The 26,228-nt window shown below is 59.1% G+C and overlaps 1 protein-coding gene across 16 annotated transcripts in view; it reads left to right on the top strand.

Annotated features, from left to right (window-relative positions):
• Positions 1-22,694, top strand: part of PTPRF (protein tyrosine phosphatase receptor type F) — an 87,153-nt gene extending 64,459 nt beyond the window's left edge. For 3 of the 16 annotated variants that reach the window (XM_049094090.1, XM_049094097.1, XM_049094089.1), the window contains 22 exons: positions 1,918-1,944; positions 3,286-3,403; positions 3,483-4,061; positions 4,695-4,792; positions 4,974-5,227; positions 5,317-5,410; positions 5,963-6,178; positions 6,503-6,657; positions 9,945-10,090; positions 13,268-13,300; positions 14,040-14,137; positions 16,832-16,955; positions 17,121-17,296; positions 18,025-18,144; positions 18,422-18,576; positions 18,657-18,942; positions 19,030-19,208; positions 19,414-19,540; positions 19,749-19,874; positions 20,146-20,300; positions 20,388-20,523; positions 20,935-22,694. In XM_049094090.1, coding sequence (XP_048950047.1) covers positions 1,918-1,944; positions 3,286-3,403; positions 3,483-4,061; positions 4,695-4,792; positions 4,974-5,227; positions 5,317-5,410; positions 5,963-6,178; positions 6,503-6,657; positions 9,945-10,090; positions 13,268-13,300; positions 14,040-14,137; positions 16,832-16,955; positions 17,121-17,296; positions 18,025-18,144; positions 18,422-18,576; positions 18,657-18,942; positions 19,030-19,208; positions 19,414-19,540; positions 19,749-19,874; positions 20,146-20,300; positions 20,388-20,523; positions 20,935-21,003 — 3,471 coding nt within the window. In that variant the 3' untranslated portion in view covers positions 21,004-22,694. The remainder of the gene's footprint in view (positions 1-1,917; positions 1,945-3,285; positions 3,404-3,482; positions 4,062-4,694; positions 4,793-4,973; positions 5,228-5,316; positions 5,411-5,962; positions 6,179-6,502; positions 6,658-9,944; positions 10,091-13,267; positions 13,301-14,039; positions 14,138-16,831; positions 16,956-17,120; positions 17,297-18,024; positions 18,145-18,421; positions 18,577-18,656; positions 18,943-19,029; positions 19,209-19,413; positions 19,541-19,748; positions 19,875-20,145; positions 20,301-20,387; positions 20,524-20,934) is intronic. The other 13 variants (XM_049094101.1, XM_049094099.1, XM_049094095.1 and 10 more) reach the window with 9 other exon arrangements.
• Positions 22,695-26,228: the final 3,534 nt, after the last annotated feature.

Raw genomic sequence — 26,228 nt, 5'->3', positions numbered from 1 at the left:
TCCGGCTGGGCTTAGTCCTCTGAGGCAACATTCCTCTCTGGCCAGAGGGTCCTGTCTTCCTCTCCTCAGCCTGCCCAGTGCTGAGGGGGTACGGGGGTGGAGGAGGCGGACATGCGCACCCGCCTGCATTCCTGGGGCAGGTCGAGAACTCCTCCTGGAGCCTCCACGACACACCCGCCCAGAAACATCCTGGGAATGGGCTCCCTCCAGCCCCTCCCATCCTAGGGGGCTAGCGACACAGCTGTGCCAGTGGGGTTACCCTTTCAGGTGCCCCTTCTGGTTCTAAGTGGTCAGAAGGGAGCTGGGCTATGGGAGGAGGGACACCGTCCTTGTGACCTCAGACATCCCACAACAGGGGGGCAGACATGAGCTCCAGGCTCCAGGAAATCCAGCTGAAGATGGAGGGCCTGCCCTGTGACTCCCTGGGATTGGGTCATTCTGCTCCAAGCCTGGAGGAGAGCAGATGGGGCCTGGTCCCCAGCCTGGCCACAGGGCCCAGCTGTCCCCTGACCGCCTTGTCAAGGACACCACAGCCTGTCCTCCTTTACCCAGCAGCTGCCCCACCTGCTTAGGCCAGGGCTCTCCTCAGTTCTGGAAGTACCATGGGGGTCACACCCTCCTCAAGTGTGTGGCCAGACCTGTCACCTTTTATGTAATGGAGTTGTACACTCCATCTCAGGTCTGTTCTCACAGCATGTTTTCCTTCCCTCCCTCCCTCCTTCCCTCCCTCTGTGTCTCCTCTCTTTGGCTGTGTCCACCTCATCTTCTCCCTTCCGCCACTCCCTTCCATCCTCTGTCCTTCCATTTTGCTTCACCCGCTTTGTCTTTCCTCCTCCTCACTCCCTTTGCCTCCAACACGGGAGAGGTGCTCTGTGAGGACCTTCATCATGCCCAGGCCTGGCTTGGACAGCGAGAGGTTCCCCCCATCCCCCCGATGGGGAACCTAGAGCAGAGGTGGGCCCAGCCACACCCTGGAAAGTGGACATGGCCCGCAGGGACCCATCGATGGCCTCCTGCCATATCCTGTCCCATGCCCCTTTCAAGGCCTTTCCAACGGCTTCCCAGAACAGGAGAAACCGGGGTCCGTGGACAAAGGCCACACCAGCATTTCAACGAGGGTGGTTGGGCCAGAGGACCCCATGGTACCTCTAGCCCGGAGGTGTCCTGAGCCACCTCCCTTTGCTGTGCTGGATGCTGGCCAGCTTCAGCTCTCTGGTGCTGCAGGACCCCAGAAGGGACACCTCACTGCCTCTGCCTAACTAGCGCATCTGCGTGCACTGTTGCCTAAAGAAGAACGTACGAAGAAATAGCAACTTTGCCGGCCCTCAAGTATGCCTTCCTACCAAAATGAGATCTCGGGCACCCCCAGGAGGAACACGGGTCTGACTGCTTCCCTTGTGCCTGTGGGGAAGGGCCCAGACTCCAAGCTTGGCACTCACCCTTTCATCATCATGCTGGCCAGCCTGCCCCCGACCTCCTGGCCCGTGCAGCTCGTCACCGTTCTGGGGATACCCTCCTGCCCGGGCCAGCTGTACTCTCCGTCTCCCAAGTGGGAGACTTGGGAAAGTGAAAGGAGATTGAATAGTCACCGTGACTACAGGCATTTAGGCCAGACTCTCCCAGAGGAGTTGGGGGTCTTCCCCTAAGTCTGGCGGCCTCTCCCTCAAAGCATCTGTAGGCAGTGCTCCCTGGTCCCTCTGTGTCCTGGCGCCCTCCCCCTTCAGCCTGTGTGCCCTCCCCGGCTCCCTCCTCTCCTCAACCCTGGCGCATCTGTGGATGGGGAGTGGTCCTGGGGTGCTACCCGCCAAGGGCAGGCCCTTCAGAGGCCCGCAGCCTCCCTCTGCCCTCCCCGGGCCAGGCCCGCTCTAGCCAGAGTCCTTCACATCCTGTCTCCCTTTCTCTCCCTCCCGCGGTCAGTGGCGGCCAGAGGAGTCCGAGGACTATGTAAGTAACAGGTGTGCGAGCGCGGGCGAGACCTGGGTCAGGCTGGGCTCGTGGGACACTCCCCTCCCCCGCCTTCTCCCCCAGCCTGAGCCGCCAAGATCCGCAGGGCACCAGCCACATCCGGAGAAAATTGGCGTTTAGACTCAGGCGGCGAGCTGAGCAGCGATTGGCATTTCCTCTAATCCTTACTTCTCGCCTGTCGAGCGGCAATTTCAGGCCAGTGTTTGTGATCGACCAGGGCCTGGCCCCTGCTCTGGCCAGACAGGGATGGAGTTAAATCCGATCCTGATCATTAGGCCTTATTGATCCCTGGAGTGAAAAATCACCTGCTCCCGGGCCCAGGCTGGGAGGGAAATCAGGGGAGCCGGTTCCGGCATTGGTGCATTCTGGAGCCCCAGCCCTGGACACCCTCCAGCTCGGGCAGGAGGGTGTCTGCGAGGGGTGGGTGGTGGCTGCAGTGGCCCCACCTGAGACTCAGAGCTGGAGGGACACCAGGGTTGGCGGTGACAGCTCTGTTCCCACTGCTCGGTGGTTCCCTCCCTTCCCACTCTGCCCTCCATGTGGCGTGGCTTGGCCTTCTGTGATGTTTGTCCGCATGTTCTGGAAATAATGCCTTGGCTGGAGATGGGCATAGGCAGGGCCTGCCAAGGCTAGGAGACAGTGCCCTGGCCGACTCCTTGGGCATCACCCGGGAAAGTGGGGAAGTGTGTTCCCCACGGTGGGGGTTTTCTGTCTTCCTCTGCTTTCTTCTTGTCTCACAAGGTATTGTGAGCACACGGTGTTCACAGAGCCCTTTCCTACGTGAGGTCGCATGGGGTCCTGACTTGGTCCTGCAGGGTGGGACCTGGGCCCACTCCACCTTGCTTGTGGCTGTGGGTGTAGATGGGTGTGTGTGTGTGTGTGTGTGCGCGCACACCCGTGCAATGCAGTGGCCCTCTGCCTGCTTACACAGGAGGAGCTGTAGGCTGCCTGCATGTGCGTGCCAGAAACCACACAAGGTGCTACGTGCGTGCAAAGCTCTATGCCCTGTGTGTCATGTAGGCACAGTGTAATGGAGTAGAGGAACAGTGTAGCCCTTTGTTTTTACCTGAGAGGAAGAGTGAGCTGTCTGGTGCAGGTGTGCAGCTCCCGGGATGGGCGGGGACCTCCTGGGCACACATCCCACCTGCCCGCCCTCCGCGTCCAGCAGAATCCAGCATTGCACAGCACCGCCACCCTGCCCCCCAGGACCTCTGGCCCTGTGTGCCCCAGCCACTCCCTGCCGGCTAAGGTCCTGAGGGGCTGGCACAGTCTGGCCTCCTTGCTCCTCTGTGATGGGAATGGGCCCCTCCTCCTCCTTAGGAAACCATAATCAGCGGCCTGACCCCAGAGACCACCTATTCCATTACCGTCGCCGCCTACACCACCAAAGGGGATGGTGCCCGCAGCAAGCCCAAAGTTGTCACAACGACCGGGGCAGGTGAGTGGGGGCGGTCCGGGACAGCCGAGGGCGGGGGCAGCGAGGCGGGCAGCACCAGAGCCAGTGCGTGGTTGTTCAGTCCCAGGCCGGCCCACCATGATGGTCAGCACCACGGCCATGAACACCGCACTGCTGCAGTGGCACCCCCCCAAGGAGCTGCCAGGGGAGCTGCTGGGCTACCGGCTGCAGTACCACCGTGCCGATGAGGCAAAGCCCAACATCCTAGATTTTGGCAAGGACGACCAGCACTTTACAGTCACCGGCCTACACAAGGGAGCCACCTACATTTTCCGGCTTGCCGCCAAGAACCGGGCTGGCCCGGGAGAAGAGTTCGAGAAGGAGATCACGACTCCCGAGGATGCGCCCAGCGGCTTCCCCCAAAACCTGCGCGTGATAGGGCTGACCACCTCTACCACGGAGCTGACCTGGGACCCCCCGGTGCTGGCGGAGAGGAACGGGCGCATCACCAACTACTCCGTGGTGTACCGTGACATCAACAGCCAGCAGGAGCTACAGAACGTCACCGCCGACACCCACCTCATGCTCTCCGGCCTCAAGCCGGACACCACTTACGACATCAAGGTCCGCGCACGTACCAGCAAGGGCGCCGGCCCACTCAGCCCCAGCATCCAGTCCCGGACCATGCCCATGGAGCAAGGTGTGTGCTGCCGGCACATGGCCGCGCCTGGGGATCTCTGCTCTCCTTCACCCACTGACCTCTGGCGACTGTGATCCACCAGCCTCTGCTGTGTGACCCTCCAATCTCATAACCATGACCACTAACCTCTAGCAAACAGGTGCCACATTCTCGGTGTACAACCCTTGACCTCTGCTCTCCTTGACCTACTGACCTCTGCTGTGTGACTCCAATCTCTCGTGACCTTGACCCACTGATCTCTTCTGACCGCATCACCATTCTTGGGTGTGGGACGCTAATCTCTTGGGGCCATGACCCGCTGACTTCCAGTGAACATGCTCCACCGTGCTCTGGTGTGGGATCACATGCCTCTCATGACCAAATCCCACTGACAACTGGTCACTGACCAGCACCTCTGGAGATCCTGACCACGGGTCCTGTGGCATCTGCCCGGCTCGGTACTCACTGTGAAGAGGAGTTTGGGCTGAGAGCTGAGCTGTGTGATTTGAAGCTGGCTAGGAGCGGGGTACCTGGCTTCTGCAGCCATTCCTGACCACCAGCCCTGACCGGCGTCTCTTCCTGGCAGGGAACCCATCACCCCAGCCTCGTTACACAGCCAGAGCTGATAACCCCCCCCCCCGTTGTATTCCACAGTGTTTGCCAAGAACTTCCGTGTGGCGGCCGCTATGAAGACGTCTGTGCTGCTCAGCTGGGAGGTCCCAGACTCCTACAAGTCGGCTGTACCCTTCAAGGTGGGTGAGGGCCATGGCCAGCCAAGCCTAGCATGCACTCAGGCCTGTCATGGGCCATCCTGCATGGGGGCGTTTGTGACGCAGTTTCCTGGTTAGGTGGCCACACACGCTCTGGCCCATAGGCCCATGACGGGGAGGCCCCCCCTAAACACACCGCCTGTCCCCGCCCCCCGCCCCACAGATCCTGTACAACGGGCAGAGTGTGGAGGTGGACGGGCACTCCATGCGGAAACTGATCGCAGACCTGCAGCCGAACACGGAGTACTCGTTCGTGCTGATGAACCGTGGCAGCAGCGCGGGGGGCCTGCAGCACCTCGTGTCCATCCGCACGGCCCCAGACCTCCTGCCACACAAGCCGATGCCCGCCTCCGCCTTCATAGAGGATGGTCGCTTCACCCTCTCCATGCCCCACGTGCAGGATGCCTCACTCATCAGGTGTGCGGATGAGGCCGTGAGGGAGAGGGCCAGGGCTGGTGACGCCAGTGTGGGCGATGACAGCCCTCATTCCTGCTCTGCCCACCCAGGTGGTTCTACATCGTGGTGGTACCCATCGACCGCGTGGGTGGGAGTGTGCTGGCCCCGAGATGGAGCACGCCTGAGGAGCTGGAGCTGGACGAGGTGCCTGAGGATGGGACAGGGCGCCATCAATGACAGCCCCATTGCGTTGGTTGGCGGTGGCCCCAGTGACACCCCCAAGTTGGAATCACTGTCTGGCTGCTCTGGCCAGTAGCCTGGGCCTCTCTGGGGGCTCTGAAGCGGTCCCCTGAGAGTTTTCAGAAAACTCTTGGAAGGCTTACAGAGACTAGAGACACCCTGGAGGGTTTTGCTGAGGATCCCCCAGGACCTGCTCTGCAGGTCTAGAGGCTCCTGAGCCCTACCGACTGGGCAGTCCCAGCAGATTGGGAACCCCTGTCCCCTCCTCCTAGAGGTGCAGAGCCAGCCCCATCTGGTTAGGGTAAGGGGCAGGTTACCCAGAGGCCCTCTGCTCACAGGGCTGGCATGTCTCTATGCTGGTATGTGGCTTTATTCTGTGAGGACAAGGGGCAGGGCTAGACTCAGGCCCCTTCCATGGAAAGTGAGCCTTGGTCTCAGGCCAGGGAGATGTCAAGCCACAGGCCCCGGGGCACCTGGTCTGAGGCTCGGTGTGATCCCTGTGCTCTGCTCCGTCAGCTTCTGGAGGCCATCGAGCAGGGCGGTGGGGAGCGGCGACGACGGCGGCAGGCGGAGCGGCTGAAGCCATATGTGGCTGCACAGGTGGACGTGCTCCCCGAGAGCTTCACCCTAGGAGACAAGAAGAGCTACCGGGGCTTCTACAACCGGCCTCTGTCTCCGGACCTGAGCTATCAGTGCTTTGTGCTCGCCTCCCTGAAGGAACCGGTGGACCAGGTCTGCCTTAGCCACCTGGGCTCCCAGCACCCCGGGAGTAGACATGTCAAGCACCATGGGATCCCAGACCTAGGGCTGCCCCAGAGACCCCAGACCTGCACTAGGGATCTCAAAAGACATCGGCCCCTAGGACCCGGAAGACTAGAGCTGATCCGGCCCTAGGGACTCAGTCAGCTGGCCAGGCTCAGGTCTGCCCCTTAGGATCCAGACCCAGTCAGCCCAGCAGAGCCCAGCCCCAGAGCCCTTTCTCCAGGTTTGGTGGGCAGACGGTGGGGGGTCTCACACTCAGCTCACCACCCATGCCGTTCCTCCACTGGGCCACAGAAGCGCTATGCCTCCAGCCCCTACTCTGATGAGATCGTGGTCCAGGTGACACCAGCCCAGCAGCAGGAGGAGCCTGAGATGCTGTGGGTGACAGGCCCCGTCCTCGCAGTCATCCTCATCATCCTCATTGTCATCGCCATCCTCCTGTTCAAGAGGTGAGTGCTGCACTCAGGGCTCTAGGGGACAGCCACCTGCCCCTGGACTCTGAGGTCCTCCCCAGCACGGTTCACACAGGTACAGGGCAGCCACCGCAGCCTGCACCTTCGCTCCTGGGCTCACTGGGGAGCCCAGAACAGCAGAAGCAGCGTGTGTACACATGCGTGTGTGTTAATCTAGGTGCGCCAAGGAGCCACAGCTTCACAGAGGGCTGGTTCACTTGCATCCCTGGGCACGTCTGTCCATCTGTGTCTCTGTTTCGGTGGATGTGAGCATGTCTGTCTTTAAGCTTCAGGACACTGCCCTCTCCTAGTCTCCTACCTCCAGCACTTCCTCTGCCACCATCCCTAGACGACTCCCTAGCCCGGCTCTCCCACTTAGGCCTAGAGAGGTGCAGACCCAACTGCAGGCCCACACACCCACGGACATTCACTTGGCGCCCGTGTATTGCGCTCCTGGTGTAACCACAGCATCCCCAGCTGTCGCAAACTCAATGTGTCTTGAACCTTCCCCTTAACCTTCCTCCGTGCAGTCCCTGCAACAAGGGGACTGGTCCCTCCACCTGGTTAGCAACCAGAAAGCTGGATGTCAGCCTCCTCCCTCCTCTTCCCTTTCACTCGGCCCGGTCCCTGAGAGTTTTGTCCCGAAGATGGCTGCACCTGCTCCTCCTCCTCTCCTGGTGGGCTCCCCGTGAGACGGTACACGTGCAGACATAGCTGGGGACCTGGCACACGGGGCTTCTCAGTCCTCTCGGGTGCTGGTAGCCACCTACCCCTTCTATCCATCCACCTACCAGCCTGAAAGGTACTTCCAAAGATTTGTCACCCACAGTTGTTTGTTTAAGATTTTATTTATCGGATCCCTGGGTGGCGCAGCAGTTTGGCGCCTGCCTTTGGCCCAGGGCGCGATCCTGGAGACCCGGGATCGAATCCCACGTCGGGCTCCCGGTGCATGGAGCCTGCTTCTCCCTCTGCCTGTGTCTCTGCCTCTCTCTCTCTCTCTGTGACTATCATAAATAAATTTAAAAAATTAAAAAAAAAAAAGATTTTATTTATCTATTCATGAGAGACCCAGAGAGAGAGAGAGAGGCAGAGACACAGGCAGAGGGAGAAGCAGGTTCCATGCAGGGAGCCAGACGTGGGACTCGATCCTGGGACTCCAGGATCAGGCCCTGGGCTGAAGGTGGCCCTAAACCACTGAGCCACCCAGGCGTCCCTGTGACCCACAGTTTAAAACTTATCAGTGGCTCCCAAAATACAGCATGACCTCTATCACCTGACAATCAGGTGCCTGACTGGTCTGGCCCCTCCTGCCATTCCTGACCTCGTCACTGAGCTAACGCCATTCCCTGGCCGACCAGGGCTGTGCCCCCTCCACTCTGCAGTTTTCCTGCTCAGGCCCACCCAGCTGCTGCCATCCTTCGAGACTCCCTTCCAGGGACCCCTGGCTGGCTCAGTCGGGAGAACATGCATCTCTGGATCTTCAAGCCCCACATTGAATAAAGTAGAACTTACTGTATTTTTATTTTTATTTTTATTTTTTTAAAGATTTTTTTTTTTTTCATTCATGGGAGACACACACACAGAGAGAGAGGCAGAGACCCAGGCAGAGGGAGAAGCAGGCTCCACACAGGGAGCCTGATGTGGGACCCAGTCCCGGGTCTCCAGGATCATAACCTGAGCCAAAGGCACATGCCTTAACCACTGAGCCACCCAGGCATCCCTAGAACTTACTTTAGGGAAGGAAAAAAAAGACTCCCTTTCCTCCCTTCCAGGCTCTGGTGCCCACCAGACCCTCCTTGTCTCTGCTTCTTCCCTACATCCCTATCTGCCCCAGTGGGCACATCACTAGGACTGTGTTTCTAGCACCCAGCACACCACTCTGAGCCCTTAGGGCATGTCCGTGAACACTTGTCAGTGAGGCCGTATTGGTTTGTATGTCTGAACGAGTCTGCACAGAGGAGGTCCTGTGCTCTGTGCCCCATCTACCCCTGACCCCTGACCTGGACCGAGGGCCCTCTTGAAGAGTTCATTCCTTCCTCCCGGGGTGAATAGGGACAGGCTTTCCTGGTCCAAGGCATGGAGACTAGAGGCGGCGGCCCAAGGAGTGCCCCGCACATCCCCTCATCCTCCTCCCTATCTCATCCGGGTCCTGGGGCCTTTCAGGAGAGCCAGCACCCTGCCTAGGAGTGCCACGTAGGTGCTGTAGATAGGTTCCTCCATGCCCCCCATGTCGCAAGAGGGCCTGAGTGCTTGGCAGAAACAGTGACCATTCCTTTCTTCTGTCCTTGCCTGTCTTTCGGGACCTAGTAAACAAGAAAGGTAGGACTCATTCCTTCTCTCTTCACGTGCCTGCCCCTTCACTTCTTATCCTTCTGCACATTTCGGGCCCAGCAGGGAGGGATGGGGCTCCAAACAGAAGCCTCCTGGCCTGTGCTTGTCTGGTCAGCTCAGCAGGCTCCGGGGTGGCCTCTGTTGCTCTCCCGCCTTGTACCCTGCACAGGGGAAGCCCCGTCCCCATGGCGTGAGCACAGTGCAAGCTTCAGTGCCTCCCCTGAGTGCACAGATGGGCTCCGAGTTCACTGGAACCTTCTACCAGGCTCCTGGTTCTCTAAGATTATCTAAGTGCTGCTGGAGACATACGTGCAAAGAACACTGGGTGCGAGGCAGGGGGAGGTGTGTGTTTCTACACACTCGTGCACATTTATGCAAACACCCGTGTCCACATAGCAGGAGCAGCTCCCAGATGCTTGTCAGCAGCTGGACCCCATGGTCTGTCTCTGACCCTGTCCTTATAGACGGGGGAGCTGAGGCCAACGAGGGAGGACTCTGCCCAGCTAGGGTGACGCCTTCCCCGTCCCTCCCCTGCTGCTCTGGACATTGACCCTGATACCGAGAGACAGACAGCTGGGGCCCGGCTCTCTGTGATGTTTGCGTATCTTATGTGTCATTTGCATGTTTATTCCTGGTGGCTCCTGCTGCCCTCACTGTGACAGCCTCGGGGACAGCAGCTCCTGCCCAGCAGCGGCCTGCCCTCTGTTGGGAGGCGCCACCAGCCTTTGCAAGCCCTTGCCCCCTCGCTGCACTGGCCCTCTGTCCATCCCGGTCCCACTGTCTCCCTACCCGCCCTACCCTGTGTTCTCTGTTAAAGCTGCTCTGCCACTGGCTCCCCTGTGCTCCGAGACCCCAGGAGGGGCTGGGGCGGTGGGAGGGACCGAGCCGTAGACGCAGGGTCTCTGGCACAGCCAGCCACACCGCCCGTCTCTGTCCTCTGCGTGGACCTCAAGTCCTCACCAGCCACCCTGCTGCCTCCTCAGGAAGAGGACTCACTCCCCATCATCCAAGGACGAGCAGTCAATCGGGCTGAAGGACTCCTTGCTGGCCCATTCCTCTGACCCTGTGGAGATGCGGAGGCTCAACTACCAGACTCCAGGTAGGCAGCTCCCCAGCCTACCTGCTCCCGCCCAGGCCTGCAGGTCCTGGAGTCTCTCCCAAGAGCTCCTGGCCTTGTGCCCCCACTTCCTACTCTTGTTTCTTGCTGCCTGCTCCCTGAACCCATCCACTTTGTTGAAGTGACAGAAGCTTTTATAGGCAGCAAATGCCCAGGAGCCCTGGAGCCCCACAGCTTCTCGGGAGGCCCAGCTGCATAGGCCCTGCCTCATGTTAGGTCAAGGCCTCCGAATCTGGGCTAAGGACCCTTACAGGGCCCACGTCCCAGCCACAGGGTGGCCAGAGTCTACACCTGCCCTTTGTCCCTTCTGTACAAGAGGTGGGAAATGCCCCATCAGACACTTCTGGTGAGATAGGGTGCCCAGACTTAACTGTGTGAGCACAAGGACCCCACTCAGAGCATTACACCTGCCCTTCCTTCTGCAGCCACTCTCACGTGGTTCTCTGGCTGTCCCTTCTTCCTAAAGTGTCACTGCCTCCCCGTGCCCCAGTAGACACACCTGAGACGCCTCCCCTAGATGACGCCTTCCAACCCACCTCAGCCCCCACACAGGCCTAGGGGTCTCCTCTGGTTTCCAGAACCTCCCTGCTCCTTCCCCAATGACACCTCTCACTCTGGACTAGAATCACCTCCATGGCAATCCAAGTTCTGTGGAGCCAAGAACTGTGTCTTGTTCATCGCCATCCCTTGTACTGTGCACACAGTGGGCTCTGATTGGATACCTGTGAAATGGACACACGATTAAGTGAACTAACACACACATGGGGCTTACGTGAGGTAGTTAAATTAGCACGTATCAAATTGCTGCAAAATGTGACGGCTTAAGACAACAATAATTATGCGTTACCCTTTTCAGTTTGTGTGGATTAGAAATTCAGACAGGAGTATATAGCAGGAACAGCTTGTCTCTATTCCAGGATGTCTGGGGCCCTCACCTGGAGAACTTAGAGTCTGAGAGCTAGAATCACTTAAAGTAAACGTTAGCAAACTTCGGCTTATAGCCAAACATGACCCACCACCTGGTTCTGCAAGTAAAGTTAGAACCCAGCCACGGCAACTCATTCATATACCACGCACGGCTACTTTCACGCTACAAAGGCAAGGTGAAGCAGCATCTACTGTATGGGCACAAAACCAAGGATGTTTACTATTTGGCCTTTGTGGAACGGTTTCTTGTCCCCTGAATTCTGAAGACTCATTCATTTACCTGTCGGGTGTTGATGCTAGAGTCAGTCAGCCGTGAGCCCACCTGGGGTTGTCAGTGGGAACGACCGCACAAGGCTCTTCACGTGGCCCTGGCTCCGTCACAGCACGGTGACTGAGTCCCAAAGGCATGCGTCCTGAGAGCAAGCAAGCCAGGCCACCTCGCAGGCTGTTGCAACCCAGCATGATCATATCTACCTACGCGGAATCCACTCTCTAGGCTGCTTAGGGGCCTGGAGGGTGGAGAAGCCTCCTCTGAGAGGGGATGCCAGGCGTGTGAGCATGAGTCAAGCAAATGGGGGGAGGTAGGAGGGAGCTCCATTCGGTGGAAATAGCACTGTGGAAGCACCCCACGGGCACTGGGAGTCCTGCATTCTTGGAGTTGGGGTACTGAGAGCCCACAGATGAGATTGGGGGGTAGACAGGGGCCGCCACAGGGGAAAACCTGAGTGCCAGGCTAAGGTTTGAACTTCATCATGACGGTACCAGGGAGGCATTGAAAGTCTTCACCAGGGGAGCGATAGGGTCAAATTGTGATTTGGACATCTCGCTCTGGCCACTGTGTGGAAGTCAGACTAGAGGGGACAGATTGGGAGACTTGAAAGCCACGGAGTGAGTGAGAGGCGCCGAGGACGTGGACAAAGAGGGTGGCCATGGGAGTGGGGGGCAGGCGTCGCCAGCGTGAGGAGGCAGCAGGGCTTGGGCTTAAGGCTGAGCAGTGAGTGTGGGGTTCCAGGAGCCCCCCTGGTCTGTGGGTCCACGCCTCCACCACTGCCACCCACCTGAAACTACGGATGTGGGAGGTGACGAGCAGCCTGTGGTGGTCAAAGCCGGAGGACAGAAGGCAGGGCAGCCAAGAAGGAGGGGAAGTTGAGGAAGGCTGAATGAAGAGTAGCCAGGGAGATTAAGAAGGAGCAGCCAGAAAGGACGAGTATGGGAGGAGCGGAGCGTCCCTGAGCCAAGGCCAGGGCTGGCTGTGCACTGGGAGGACTGTTGGCTTTGGCAGTTGGGACTGTGGAGAGAGCATGGTGGCCGGGTCCTCCTGGAGCTCTGGGCTGGTGGCCGTGGTTTTCTCCACGATGAGGTGAGAGTGGTTAGAGCATCAGGGAAGGTGTGGCCTGGGTGTGGGCGCTAAGCAGGCACGCCCTGGGAGGACTGCTGAGCCGCCAAGGGCCCCCCGGGGTTCAGATCCCGAGTGCCTGTGGCTGCAGGGGCTGGAGGGAAACTGCAGGGATCTGAGAGGAAAGGAGGGATGGAGAGAGAAAGGAGGGTGCAGACGTGGGAAGGGCTGAGTGCAGAGGGATGGGGTGTCCAGGAGGGGCTGGGGGCTGGGGCCAGCCATGAGTCACCACACGTGCAGAGCTCAAGGAACCGGCCCTGCCAGTGGGGAGAGGCATCCCCACGGACACAGCAGTCCCTGGACTGTTGAGAGAACCAGGGACCAGAAGGGACAAGGGAAGGGATCAGGGGCACGGCGAGTTTTCTTCGAAATTTTTTTTAGTTCATAGAGGTTTTTTTTTCCTTCTATAATTTAATCTTTATTCTGAAAATGTTTCAAAATCACAGAAAATACAGTCCTATATGCATATCCTTGTGTAGCCTGACCCTGTCGTTTCTGGCCATGCGTGCCTCCTCTCTCTAGGGGAAAGCATGCTCCCCTTTCGCCTAATCATCTGAAAATAGCCAAGGTCAAATGTTGATACCAGAGGGGCTAAGGGTTGGTTGGGATCTAGAATTTAGTCTTAAAAAGAGGCCCCCACGGCTGCCCAGGCCCCTGGGGGTTGGGAGCGCTCTGCTCCTGGTGGGAGATGGGCGAGCGTTCCTTGGGGGAAGGGTGCGGAGGGGGCCTGTGGTCGGGCCCATTCCTCCAGTCCCTTCATGCAGCCCCGGTAACCCGAGAAGGTTCTGGGCTTCCTTCTTTTGCCCCGCTAGTTTTTCTGTTTTCTTTCCCTGCAGGTTCCAGTGTCCCCAGTTGCCCGAATATCTCAAGTTAGTTTTCTGAGTTCGGGGGCTACTCTGGCTTCTGTGTCTGTTTCCTCCAACTTTTTCTCACGCCATCACCTCTGTCCCTTCTTGAATCTTCTTCCCCTCCTCTCCTTGTGTCCCCCACCTTCCTCCAGTCCTGTCTTCCTTCCCACTGGCCCGGCCCTGGTGTCTGCCTCTGTGATCTCCAGTCCCCATCCGACACCCTTTGGGGGCCTCCCGTCTCCCGTGTCCACATCTCCCTCCCCATCTCTGCGCCTCTCTCGGGAATCTTCTGCGCCATTCTATGTCGCCGTACTTTGTGTCCACTCCATCCACACGCTCGGTGTAGCGCCGATGTCACCGAGTCTCCCACCGTGACTGGCGCCAGTGAGGGGCAGGAGGGCTGTCCACAGGCAGGGCCCGTGGGGCGGGGTGTGCAGCTGCCACCTGGGCTTCCAGCCCCCGCCCAGGAGGAAGGAAGCCTAGTGTCCCCCTAGAGGACCCGCCAGGCGGGGCCCTGGTGCCCTCACTGAGCACCGCAGCCCACGCCCATGCTGCTCACAGCACACACATTGCCTCACTCCACCCCTGCCCCTGGCTGCTGTGTGCTCCGCCATCCTTGTCGCCGCATGTGCTGCTGTCCTCATGCCACCAGTGCCGAGTGCTCCATGGTCACACGTGTGCACATAACATGCATCGGGCTATCTCCACTGCCGGCGTGGGCCTCGCGCTGACGCCACCCGTGTGTGCCCCCCCCCCCCAGGTATGCGAGACCACCCGCCCATCCCCATCACTGACCTGGCCGACAACATCGAGCGCCTCAAAGCCAACGACGGCCTCAAGTTCTCCCAGGAGTACGAGGTGAGACGTCCCTACCTCTGCATGTGCTGGGCCCACCCCCATGCCGGCTCCTGCCCTGCGTCAGGTCCCAGCCGTGGTGGGGGGGCCTCCGGGCTTCCCTAGAGCACAGATTTGGAGGAGTCAGCAGTGGCTACTGGAGAACCCAGCTCCTCGGGTGCTAGGCCTGGCTGAGCCCTTGTAAGCAGCCCACGGCTGGACCCGCTCACGCATGGACCGGTAGTAACAGCTCACACATCAGGAGCTTCCACAGGCCAGACCAGCCTAGGCAGTTTATGTGCGTCTTCTCGTTCTGCTCTCCTCACAATGTGAAATGGTTCTATTGTTAACCCACCTTACAGATGAGGAAACTGAGGCTCAGAGAGGGGAAGTGACTTGCCCAAGGGCAGAGAGCTGGTGCATAGTAGAGCCAGGAGTCAGACCCAGGCCTGCCTGACACCCTCATTCATGTGTGTTCTCAGAGCAACACGGGTCACAGAGCAGGGAGTCGGGGGACTCCAGGCCCGCTGCTCAGGCTGCACAAACCTTCCAGCTCACGGCCCCCCACGTATGTGCCCTCTTCACTCTGGTCTTGACTCCTACCTGCTGAGGGCTCCAACCTCGGAGCTCCTGGAGTCTGAGGGCTTCCAGGCGGCCCAGTGGGGAGGGCTCTGCTGGAGAAGGAGGTGATGAAGGAGGCCCCCACCTCCACACCTGTGCTCCAGGGAGCACACACAGGTGGTATCCTGCTTCGGCTCCTCTCCTGCCGTTGCCCCTGCTCCCGGCACAGGCCTGGCTAGGACTCACCCTCGATCAATAATGGGCAGACAGGTGATTGATGGGCTGGCACAGCCCAGCCTGTGAGTCTGCTCCCTCTCATCAGATGTCCCCCGCCCTCACCCCGGTGGTGCGTGGTACCCTGGGGTCCCAGGATTCCCCTTCTGGGGGCTGTGGGTCAGCTGGGTTCTCACGGCCGTGGGCCAGATTTCTGCAGAAGCAATTGGGCCTGGCAGGCAGATTGATAAACGTGTCTGCCATGAGGAAGGCATGCCGCCTCGACCTGTAGAGCAGCCTCTGGGGCCTGTTTTCAGTTCTTCCACTGGCCTGGAGGGCCTTCCATGATCTCTGCCCACCCCTGTCCCGTCCCATGTCCCACAGCTGCCCTTCCTTCCTCACTGTCGAGGTTAACGGCATCCCCCCTCTCACCTTCTGCCCACTTCTTTCCTCTGGCCTGAGCTTTTCCTCCTCCTCCTCCCAGAAGCCTTCTCTGCTCTCCTGGGCCTGCTGTGGGCTTTCCCTCAGCCAGGATCCCATAACTCTGTCACCTCTGACAGCCAGTCAGTGATCACACTGCCCAGCGCCTACCTGTGCTGAATGCTGGGCGTACGGAGACAAATTCGTCAGGTGGCTCAGCCGGTGGGGAGGCCAGCTCAGGCAGGTGATTGGCCCTGAATATGACATCATACCTTCGGATTACATATGCCAAATCCTGCGGAGAAAGCAGGCTGGCAGCACCAAGGCAGGCCGAGGGGCGGGGTGTGCTAGAGGGCCTCAGCTGTGCCTGCTGTCCTGTGGAGAGTAGTAGCCTGGTGCCAAAACACGAGCGCAGCGCGTGCTCTGCTGAGGACTTCGGGTAATGTCCTTCTGTAGAAGGGGGATAGTCCTGGAGCCTGCTTCAGAGGGGCATTAGGTGAGGGAATACGTGCAAAGTGCTCAGAATAGCGCCACGCACACCATGGGTTCTGAGACTCTGCTACTACCGTCATGATCTGTGGTGGTGAGCACAGAAGGCACTGAAGCAGAAAAATGATAAATCAGCATTTTCTGAGGGTTGTTCCAGCCACAGGACAGAATGGGGTGAAAGCAGAAAGGGAGATGCCCAAGTCCGAGTCGGGGTGGCCTAGCCGAGGCCAGTGACAGCAGGTTGAAGAGAGGCTGAGGAGGGTGTGGAAGCCCTAGGACATGGTGGGGCCTGAGGGGACAGGGGCATGGAGGGGTTTTTGAGGATGACGTGAGGGTAAATGCATGAAAGTGCCTTTGACCGAGACGGTGTTCCGGTGGCCGAGCTACTTAGCAAGGATTGAGATCGCAGGGCCTGTGGGCCCCCAGGTGGGGTTGCCCAGGAGGCTGCCGGCCATTCAGCTCGGGAGCTCAGGGAGACTGGGCTGCAGCTGGGGGTGCATGCAGCCCCAGCATGTGAATGCAAGACCCTACGAGCAAATGAGGGCCCCAGCAAGTGATAGAGAGTGCAAAGGCAGCCCAGGAACAGCCCCTGGAGGAGTGCTGGGCCCTGCCTGTGGCAAGGGCAGATGGGCAGAGCGGAGACAGACAAGGAAGGGCCGGGGAGGTAGGAGGAGAGCCAGACAGGGTGATGCAGCAGGTGCCCAGCGCCCTCAGCGGCGTCAGGTGCGGCACCACTGGCTACCATCGCTCCCTCTTGGTCTGTACGCATTTCGCTAGTTGGGCGCAGGGTCTGAGGGACTTTCCCCTGACCACTCTACTGGGCAAGGGGATTTGGTGCCCCATTCAGAAGGGTCTCTGGTCCATCACCTACCCGACAGGTGGTAGGGCAGCCTCAGCCCTACGGCTAGGGGAGCGTGGGGCTGGTCGTGGCCCGGAAGCGAAGGCAGCATATGAGCACCACCTGGCAGGCTGGGTCTCGCGAGCAGCAGGGAGACCTCAGCCCTTACCTTGCCTACCTGCCTCCATTTCCTATAGTCCATTGACCCTGGACAGCAGTTCACCTGGGAGAATTCAAACCTGGAAGTGAACAAGCCCAAGAACCGCTATGCAAACGTCATCGCCTACGACCACTCCCGAGTCATCCTTACCTCCGTCGATGGTGAGCCAAGGGCAGCGCCCCCTCCATCCTCTTGCTCTCCTCCTTGCTGGCTGGGGTGATGTTTCCTCCTGCAGGAGAGGCCCGCGGGCCTAAGGTGCACCGAGGTAGAGACGGCTGGACAGGGCCCCTGGAATAATGCTCTCCTGGGTCCCTTCTTGTTCACAGGTGTCCCAGGGAGTGACTATATCAACGCCAACTACATCGATGGCTACCGCAAGCAGAACGCCTACATTGCCACGCAGGGCCCACTGCCCGAGACCATGGGCGATTTCTGGCGGATGGTGTGGGAACAGCGCACAGCCACCGTGGTCATGATGACACGGCTGGAGGAGAAGTCTCGGGTAGGACTGTGCAGCAGCCTTCCTGCTGGGGAGGTGGGCTGGGGAAGACTCAGTCTCCAGTGACTTTCAGGCACCTCTTCCTGCCTCTGTCAGAAGCTCCCCAAGGGGTTCACCAAGTCCTCTTGTCTTCTTGGGGTGTTCTCACGCCCCCCAGCTACTGGGTATTCTTGGGCTGTGGCACGTTCCCTAGACGCTGGCACGTTCCTCAGATATTAATATGTTGTATCAGATGCTGTCTTTTTCCAGGAACGTTAATGTGTTCCCCAGTTGCTAGCATGTTCCCAGGATGTTCACATGTTCCCCAGATGCTGGAGTGTTCCCGGGACATTAGCCCATCTCCTAAGTTAATTAGTGGAAAGAGCTGCTGTTATCTGCTTCTGCACTGCAAAGCATCAACCGGAACGTAAAATTTACAGAGCTTGAAAATGGCGCATAAACGTTATGGGCAAATTTGGCAGAAAATGTGCCTGGTGCGATCTGGTCATGAATAAATAATTTTCAATTATGGCCCTCATTCTCCTAGCTAGGGCAGGGATGGCAGTGTAGCGTGAGAACCTGATTTGGTTTGGCAGGGGGGTGGCATGATAGATATGAGAGTTCGGGGCTGGGGGCCTGGCAGCCATGTGGGCCAGACCTCCCACTCCCCCTTTTGCCCCAGGGTCCCTGCCTGTCCAGGCCTTTGGGGACACCTAAGCACCCTCAAACCTGCCCCACTTGTCTCTATATAGGTGAAGTGTGATCAGTACTGGCCAGCCCGGGGTACCGAGACCCACGGCCTCATTCAGGTGACCCTGCTGGACACGGTGGAGCTGGCCACATACACTGTGCGCACCTTTGCACTCCACAAGGTACAGCCTGCCCCCGTGCTCGCCCCCCCGCCCCGGCCCTGTCAGGAAGCATTCTGAGCATGGTGTGCTGAGAGTCAGGGCCCAGAGGTGTGTAAGTGCCCTGTGGCAGCCCGTGCCATGGGGTGGAGGTAGGGGGTGGGAACAGCACCTCAGGCTCCTCCAGTCCCCCTCCTGTGGCCGGAGTCCTGGCCTGGCCTCAGTGCCAGGTTGTCTTGCCCTGAGTCTAGAGTGGGCATGCTTGCCCTGACACATCGGGTCTCCCCGCTTTTCTCCCCAGAGTGGCTCCAGCGAGAAGCGGGAGCTGCGTCAGTTCCAGTTCATGGCCTGGCCGGACCACGGGGTTCCCGAGTACCCCACCCCCATCCTGGCCTTCCTGCGGCGGGTCAAGGCCTGTAACCCGCTAGACGCAGGGCCCATGGTGGTGCACTGCAGGTGAGAGGGTTCGGGGCCACCCTGGGGGCGGGTGTGGGAGGCGGGCTGGACCTCTGCCCAAGCAAGCCCGTGTCCTGCAGCGCGGGCGTGGGCCGCACGGGCTGTTTCATCGTCATCGACGCCATGCTGGAGCGGATGAAGCACGAGAAGACAGTGGACATCTATGGCCACGTGACATGCATGCGATCGCAGCGGAACTACATGGTGCAGACAGAGGACCAGTACGTGTTCATCCACGAGGCGCTGCTAGAGGCCGCCACGTGCGGACACACGGAGGTGCCTGCCCGCAGCCTGTATGCCCATATCCAGAAGCTGGGCCAAGTGCCTCCCGGGGAGAGTGTGACTGCCATGGAGCTCGAGTTCAAGGTGGGCTCAGGGGCCTGGACTGGGCTGAGGGGGAGACCCCCACCCCCACCGAGAAGCCAGGCCTGACTGGCCTATCCCTCTGTCTAGCTGCTGGCCAGCTCCAAGGCCCACACATCCCGCTTCATTAGCGCCAACCTGCCCTGCAACAAGTTCAAGAACCGCCTGGTGAACATCATGCCCTATGAGTTGACCCGTGTGTGTCTGCAGCCCATCCGTGGTGTGGAGGGCTCTGACTACATCAATGCCAGCTTCTTGGACGGCTATAGGTCAGCATGCCTGTGACCGCCCCCACACTCTGCAGGCGCCTGGGCCTGCAGCAGGCCAGCTGGGGGGCACAGCAGAGTAGGGCCAGCCCGGGAGATCAGAGCAGGCTTCCTGGAGGAGGGGGAGTCCAAGGGACTGATGAGGCAGTCTTGGGGAGACTCGGGGGCAGCAGCAGCTCCAGCATGTCCGGTCCCATGCCCGCCGCAGGCAGCAGAAGGCCTACATCGCCACGCAGGGGCCCCTGGCAGAGAGCACCGAGGACTTCTGGCGCATGCTCTGGGAGCACGGCTCCACCATCGTCGTCATGCTGACCAGGCTTCGGGAGATGGGCAGGGTGAGGCCACCCCCCACACTCCAGGGCGCACCGACCACCTCTCCACACCTCTCCCCTTTCACAGCCGGCCTCCCCCCACCCACCCCGGCAGAGCCCCGGGCCCCCTCCTCACCACCTGCAGCGTCCTGCCCCAGAACCCTCTGAAACCTGCAGCTGTCCCCCCAATCCCTCTCCACTTGACCACGGGGACTGGGCCCTTTGTCCACAGGAGAAATGCCACCAGTACTGGCCAGCAGAGCGCTCCGCTCGCTACCAATACTTTGTCGTTGACCCGATGGCTGAGTACAACATGCCGCAGTACATCCTGCGTGAGTTCAAGGTCACAGATGCCCGGGTGAGTGTACAGAGCAGGGGTGTGTATGTCTGCACGATAGCATGTCTGTGATGTTGCCCAAGTACATGTGGGGTGGTGGCAGTCTTCACGGAGCCCTGGCTCAAGCTGCAGGAACCTGAGGTGAGGGTGAGGGTGTGGGGCCAGGAGCACCTCTCTCGGGGCCTCAGGCATGATAGTTTCATGGGCGCGCACCCGTGTCATGTTGCCCATATGGCCTGGTGGGGCCGTGGGGGCACAGAGGCTAACCCTGTTCCCTGCCCCCCTCTTCCAGGATGGGCAGTCGAGGACAATCCGGCAGTTCCAGTTCACAGACTGGCCCGAGCAGGGCGTGCCTAAGACGGGTGAGGGCTTCATCGACTTCATCGGGCAGGTGCACAAGACCAAGGAGCAGTTCGGGCAGGACGGGCCCATCACGGTGCACTGCAGGTAGGGCCGACCCTGTGGGGGGCTGGGGCACGGGGGCGCCCGTGGGCCTGGTGGGCAGGACCCCAATCCAATGCTGTCCTTGAGCAGTGCCGGCGTGGGCCGCACCGGGGTGTTCATCACTCTGAGCATCGTCCTGGAGCGGATGCGCTACGAGGGCGTGGTCGACATGTTCCAGACCGTGAAGACCCTGCGCACACAGCGCCCAGCCATGGTGCAGACGGAGGTACGTAGGCCCCCCACTGGCTGGCACGGGGCCTGGCTCCTCCCACGCGTGTGCCACCGACGTTTACCATTCCCTGCTCTGCCTGAGGCACTGTGGTAGGATGAGTGGAGTGTGCTCCTCCTTCCGCACCTGTGCCCTGAGCACCAGCAGTGTGCCTGGTTCCGGCGAGGGTGGGACAGCAGTCCTTATGGGCTGCGCAGTCTAGGAGCAGATAAACATGGTAGGGGTGGGGCAGTGGCAAACGGGGAGAACCAAGCCTTCCGGGGCTCCTCCAGGCTCCCTGGACACCGCCTGGGGAGACATCTGGTCTAGCACCTGCCTGTGGCCCCCAGCTGCAGCGTGAGTGCCCTTGGCAGCGCGTCGGGAATATCCACTCACGCTGCCTTGGCTGACCCGCCCCTGTCCCGGCAGGACCAGTACCAGCTGTGCTATCGTGCGGCCCTGGAGTACCTTGGCAGCTTTGACCACTATGCAACGTAACTACCGCTCCCCTCTCCTCCGCTGCCCCTGCCTGGGGCTCCGGAGGGGACCCAGCTCCTCTGAGCCATACCGACCATCGTCTAGCCCTCCTGCACGGATGCTGTTGCTGGCAGAGCACAGCCCACTGGGGTCACAGCGTTTCAGGAACATTGCCACACCAAATGGAGAGCCCAGAACACCACTGGGCAAGTGGGTGGGCCGACAGGCGGATGCCATGGCCCGTCTCTGTCCACCAGGCCCGCCCAGAGCCTGCGTCGAGCTCTCTGTTCTGTGCCGCGTTTCTCATGCTTCTTCTCATGGGGTGGGGATGGGGGCAAAGTCTCCTTTTTTATACATTAAGTGGGGGTAGACTGAGGGATTTGATTCTAGCCTCTTCCCTCTTGATTTTCCTTTTGCAAATCCTTAACTGCAGAATGGGCCGCTGTGGGGGTTGGGGTTCAGTTGTTTTCTTTCTTGAGTTCACTTTGGATCCTTTTTGTGTATGACTTTTGCTGCTGAAGGACAGAACATACCTTCCTCTGTGCAGAGCTGGGGCCGCCAGCCTGAGTGGAGGCCCAGCCGCGGGCCTGGGAGGCACCGCTGACCCAGCTGCTCCTCCAGCCCTTCAGACAAGATCCTGTTTCAGCCAAATGTGGGGAAACACAATTCTTTTTTTAAGTTTTGTTTTGTTTTTCCTCCAGAGCCTTATTTTAGGCCCCACAGACAGTGGTGGGCGGGGAGGAGATAGGAAACACTCATCTCCAGTTGTCTATTCCCGTGCGTGTGTGTGTGTGTGTGTGTGTGTGTGTGTGTGTAACATTCACAGCCCAGAACCACAGACGTGTTTCGGGGAGCCTGGCAAGGCATTCCTCATCACCATCGTGTTTGCAAAGGTTTAAAAAAAACACAAAGACAAAAAAAAAAAAAAATCCCAAAAAAACAAAACCCACCAAGAAAAAAACAAGAGTCATCCCCCTGGCGTCTGCTTCCAGCCCCCAAGAGGGGGAGGTGGCCCCTTGTGCCTGGGCTCCCCAGGGGAGCTGCTGGGCTGACCTCGGGGGCCCTCAGAGCCGTGCTTTCGTCCCCAGCCTTGCGGTATGGCGTGGTGGTGGTCAGCTGTGGATCTGGCCGTGCAGCCACGGGGATCAACACAGGTCAGGGTGTGTGCCACGCCCCGCACACCTCAGGGCCGAGCAGGGGCACAGCTGGCCCTTCAGGTCCAGGCCAGTGGGCCTGGGAGCACACGTGTGTCCTCAGAGCAGGGGCCAGATGATTCCCCTCCCTGGTTTGCAGCTGTCGTCAGAGCCCCTGAGAATCGCTCTATTCCACTCTCTCAAGATGCCCTCATAAACCAATGTGGCAAGACTACTGGACTTCTCTCAATGGTACTATAATCAATCCTTATTATCTCGGCTTGCTGAGGGGCAGGGAGAGGGCCTCTGGGCAACACTATCTAGGTAGGTAAGCGGGGGCGGGGAAGGGTGCATAGCTGTTTTAGCCGAGGGACGTGGAGCTCGTCCTCTATCTAGGCTCAGTCAAGATCAACAATCCAGGGTTGGTAATGTTGGATGAAACATTCATTTTTACCTTGTGGATGCTAGTGCTGTAGAGTCCACTGTTGTACACAGTCTGTTTTCTATTTGTTAAGAGAACTACAGCATCATTGCATAATTCTTGATGGTAATAAATTTGAATAATCCGATTTCTTACAATTGGGCCTCTGTCTCAGCTCTTTCCGGAACCAAAGAGTGGGCTCTGTAAGGTCAGTAGCGAGGGGTAGATTCTGGAGATGCCCTGCTGCCGAAGGAGGCAGCGAGGCTGGCCTGAGTATTTGTGGCAGCTCGGGCTCCCGGCGCTGCGGCTCACTTTCCGAAAGGAGCGTTATGAAGCCTGGAAACCAGCCACCGGTGTGTATCAAGAGCACCCCACGGGGGACCCAGCTCCCCAGGCAGCCAGCAGACGCTTTGCCTCTCCTCCCCTTCCCTCTCCACCTCCGCTGCCGAGGAGAGAGATGGCCTGGGTGCCCCCGGAGGCTGGGACCCGACGGAGATTGGTTAGTGAGGACTCTTGGAATCCACGTGATCCGGCGACTGGCCCCAGGGTGGCTGTCTGGCCCCCCCGACGAGCAGCAGTATCATGGGCCTGGCTCGGCTCGTGGAGCCCTGCAGCCTCTCCAGCAGTGACCGGCCCAGCCCTGCCAGCTTGTGAGGCCACGGAACTTCCCCGGCACAGAGGCCAGACCCGGACTGAGCGGGGATGGAGCTAAGTCAGCAGGGACCGGGCTGTCGGAGAGCTCTGGCCGTGACGAGCCCAGCGCGGAGGAGCGGAGCCGCGGGCACGCCCGGGCAGCACCTGCCACCTGACTCCACTGCGGGTGGGCGCAGGCTTCCCAGAGGAGGTGACCTCAGCTGGATTCGGAGTGTTTCATGGGGCCAGCGGTGATGACTTTTACGAAGTGGGGAAAGCATTTCCAATGGAGAGAGCAACTCACAGAGGCTTGGAAGTGGGAAGCAGACCGACAGGAGGAACTGCAAGGAGTGGGGTGTGACTGGGTGGGGGGGTCGGGGGCTGAGACACCCCGAGAAAGGCCGCTGGAAGTAGCCAGATGGCACAGCGCAGGGGTTTCGGTTGATGTGGACCGGACGAGTCCCCGGCAGGCGAGGTCCCTCAGTCACGTCCTGCCGCCTCCAGTGTTGGCAGCTGCCCCCTGGGGGACCCCGAGTCCCCGAGGCCTGGGATCCGGGCTCCCCAGCACCTTGCTCAGTGCCTTGCGTGTTTCTACTTGCTTAGAAAAATGACCTCGTCATTGCGTTACTCTTGATGGTATTAAATTTGAGTGATTGTTTACTAAATAAAAGAATGAACCTCCAGACATCTCCAAGTGAGGAGTAAGTGTCAGATCATCACTTGGACAGGAGCCTGAGGACCGCGGGGCAGGCTCTGCACGGACGTCCTGAGGTCCTGATCGCCAAGGCTGGGCAGACCCTCTGCACTCCGTGCCACAGACCAGACTGAGGTTTACGTGGATTCACTTGTCAAAGACCACAGGGCAGGTGAGCGCCAGAGCTGGGACCGACACCTGGCTAAGTCTGCTCCAGAGTCCCTGCCCCGCCCCCCCTCCTCTGCCGCCCCCCCCATCACAGTGTGCAGCACCCCATCCACTCAGTCCCCCCCCACGCCCAGCTCATCACTGAGCCCCGCCCATCCGGCCTTCCCTCTCCCCCTTTGGCCTCTCTGCATCCCCTGCTGGTGTCCCCCACCACCTTCCCGCCTGGACTCCCACCTGCTGGGCCTGCCCCCAGCCCCACCCCAGCCAACGCATTCTCAGCACAGCAGCTGGAACGATGGATTCTTCTCTTGGGCAGACGTGACCTTGTCACTGTCTTGACCAGACCCGGCCAAGCCCCCAAACTGCGCAGGTTTCCCAGGCGGCAGGACCCGGCCTCTGTAGCCTCCCTGCCCCTTGCCCCCTGCCCTCCAGCCATGACACAGTCTACTCTGTCAGCTTGTGCCTACCTCACCACTCCACCTCTCAGCTCCATACCGTCCCATAAACTATTCTGGAACATTCCGCCCCCCCCCCACCTCTGTAGCTGGCTAAATCCTTTTTTTTTTTTTTTTTAAGATTTCATATATTCATGAGAGACACACAGAGAGAGGCAGAGACACAGGCAGAGGGAGAGGCAGGCTCCACACAGGAAGCCTGATGTGGGACTTGATCCTGGGTCTCCAGGATCACTCCCTGGTCTGAAGGCGGCGCTAAACCGCTGAGCCACCTGGGCTGCCCTAGCTGGCTAAATCCTGCTCATTAGGTCTCCACTGAAATGTTTTCTTCAGAAACTATCCTTAACTATCCTAAATGAGGTTGACTGACTCTCCTGTGCAAACAATTTGGATGTTTTTTCATGTAATCCTCAATACTGTATAGTGTGGGTCCTATTATGCCCATTTTGTAGATGAGAAAACTAGGTCTTGTCCAGTCATTCAACACATACTTAAGAAATAAAAAGGTTTTACTTATTAGAGCACAAGGAGGGGAAGTGGCGGCGGGGGGGGCGGGGGGAGTGGGGGACTAGCAGACTAGCAGGCCCCCCGCAGAACCAGGAGCCGGATGCAGGGCTCCATCCCAGCACCCTGAGATCAGGACCTGAGCTGAAGGCAGACACTTAACCAACTGAGCCACCCAGGCGCCCTCAGCACATCTTAATGAGCATGGGCTGTGTGCTAGTCACACCGGTGACCTAAACACAGACTAATGCTCTTGGGGTATTTACATCCCTAGGAGGAAACCTGGTGCTGCACATGACAAATCATAAATGTATATGTAGTTTCTTGCTGATAAAAGCCATGGAGAAGGGGTTAGAATGGGGGGATCAGGCCTGTAGGAAAGTGTGGTCAGAGGAAACGTCACTGAAAAGATCGGATGGGAAGAAAGAGGAAGCTGGTGAGGGATTTTTGCCTGACAATGCATGCGCATCCAGGCAGAAAGAGTGGCCAGGAGCCAAGGTTCTGGGCAGGAATGTGCCTGATTGTTGAGGCTGGTGTGGCTGTGAGACCAGGAACCAGGGGCTAGAGAGTAGTGGAGGGGGAGGTCAGAAATGGGAGCCAGACCTTGCAGAAACCCAGGTGTGGCGAGAAGTGACCAGATACTCTTTCATCTTGGATGTGGGACTAAGAGGCCAGATGAAAGAGTCAAGGTTAAGGTTGACCCCACAGCCTTGGCTGGAGCAACTGGAAGGAAGGAGTTGTCATTTATTGGAATGGGGAAGGCTGAGCCTAAGTGTTGAATAACCTGCTTGAGGGTCCCCAGCTGGAATGCAGCGGAGTTGCCAGCGCTCCCTGGCCAGCCTGACTTCAGGGCTCTTCCCACACTGCCACCTGCCCAGAGCCAAGGACACAGATGCGGGAAAATGTGTGGAAGGAAATACACCACGAGTTGTGAGGTTAGGTGATTGTCTTCATAATTTTTTGAAATTTCTGGAAAGAATTAATATTGCTTTAATTTTTTTTAAAGATGTTATTTATTTATTCATCAGAGACACAGAGACACAGGCAGAGGAGAAGCAGACTCCCTATGGGGAGCCCCATGCGGGACTCGATCCTAGGACCTGAGCCAAAGGCAGACACTCAACCACAGAGCCACCCAGTTGCCTCTACTTTTAATTTTTTAATGTCTTTCAAATAGGATAGAAGCGGAAAATGTTCAAGTCCCTGTTCTTTTTCCTGCCCCCAAAATCCAGAGAGGT

This window comes from Canis lupus, chromosome 15 (genome assembly GCF_003254725.2).
Source record: "Canis lupus dingo isolate Sandy chromosome 15, ASM325472v2, whole genome shotgun sequence".
Taxonomy (NCBI): domain Eukaryota; kingdom Metazoa; phylum Chordata; class Mammalia; order Carnivora; family Canidae; genus Canis; species Canis lupus.
This window is presented reverse-complemented; position numbering and strand designations above follow the sequence as displayed.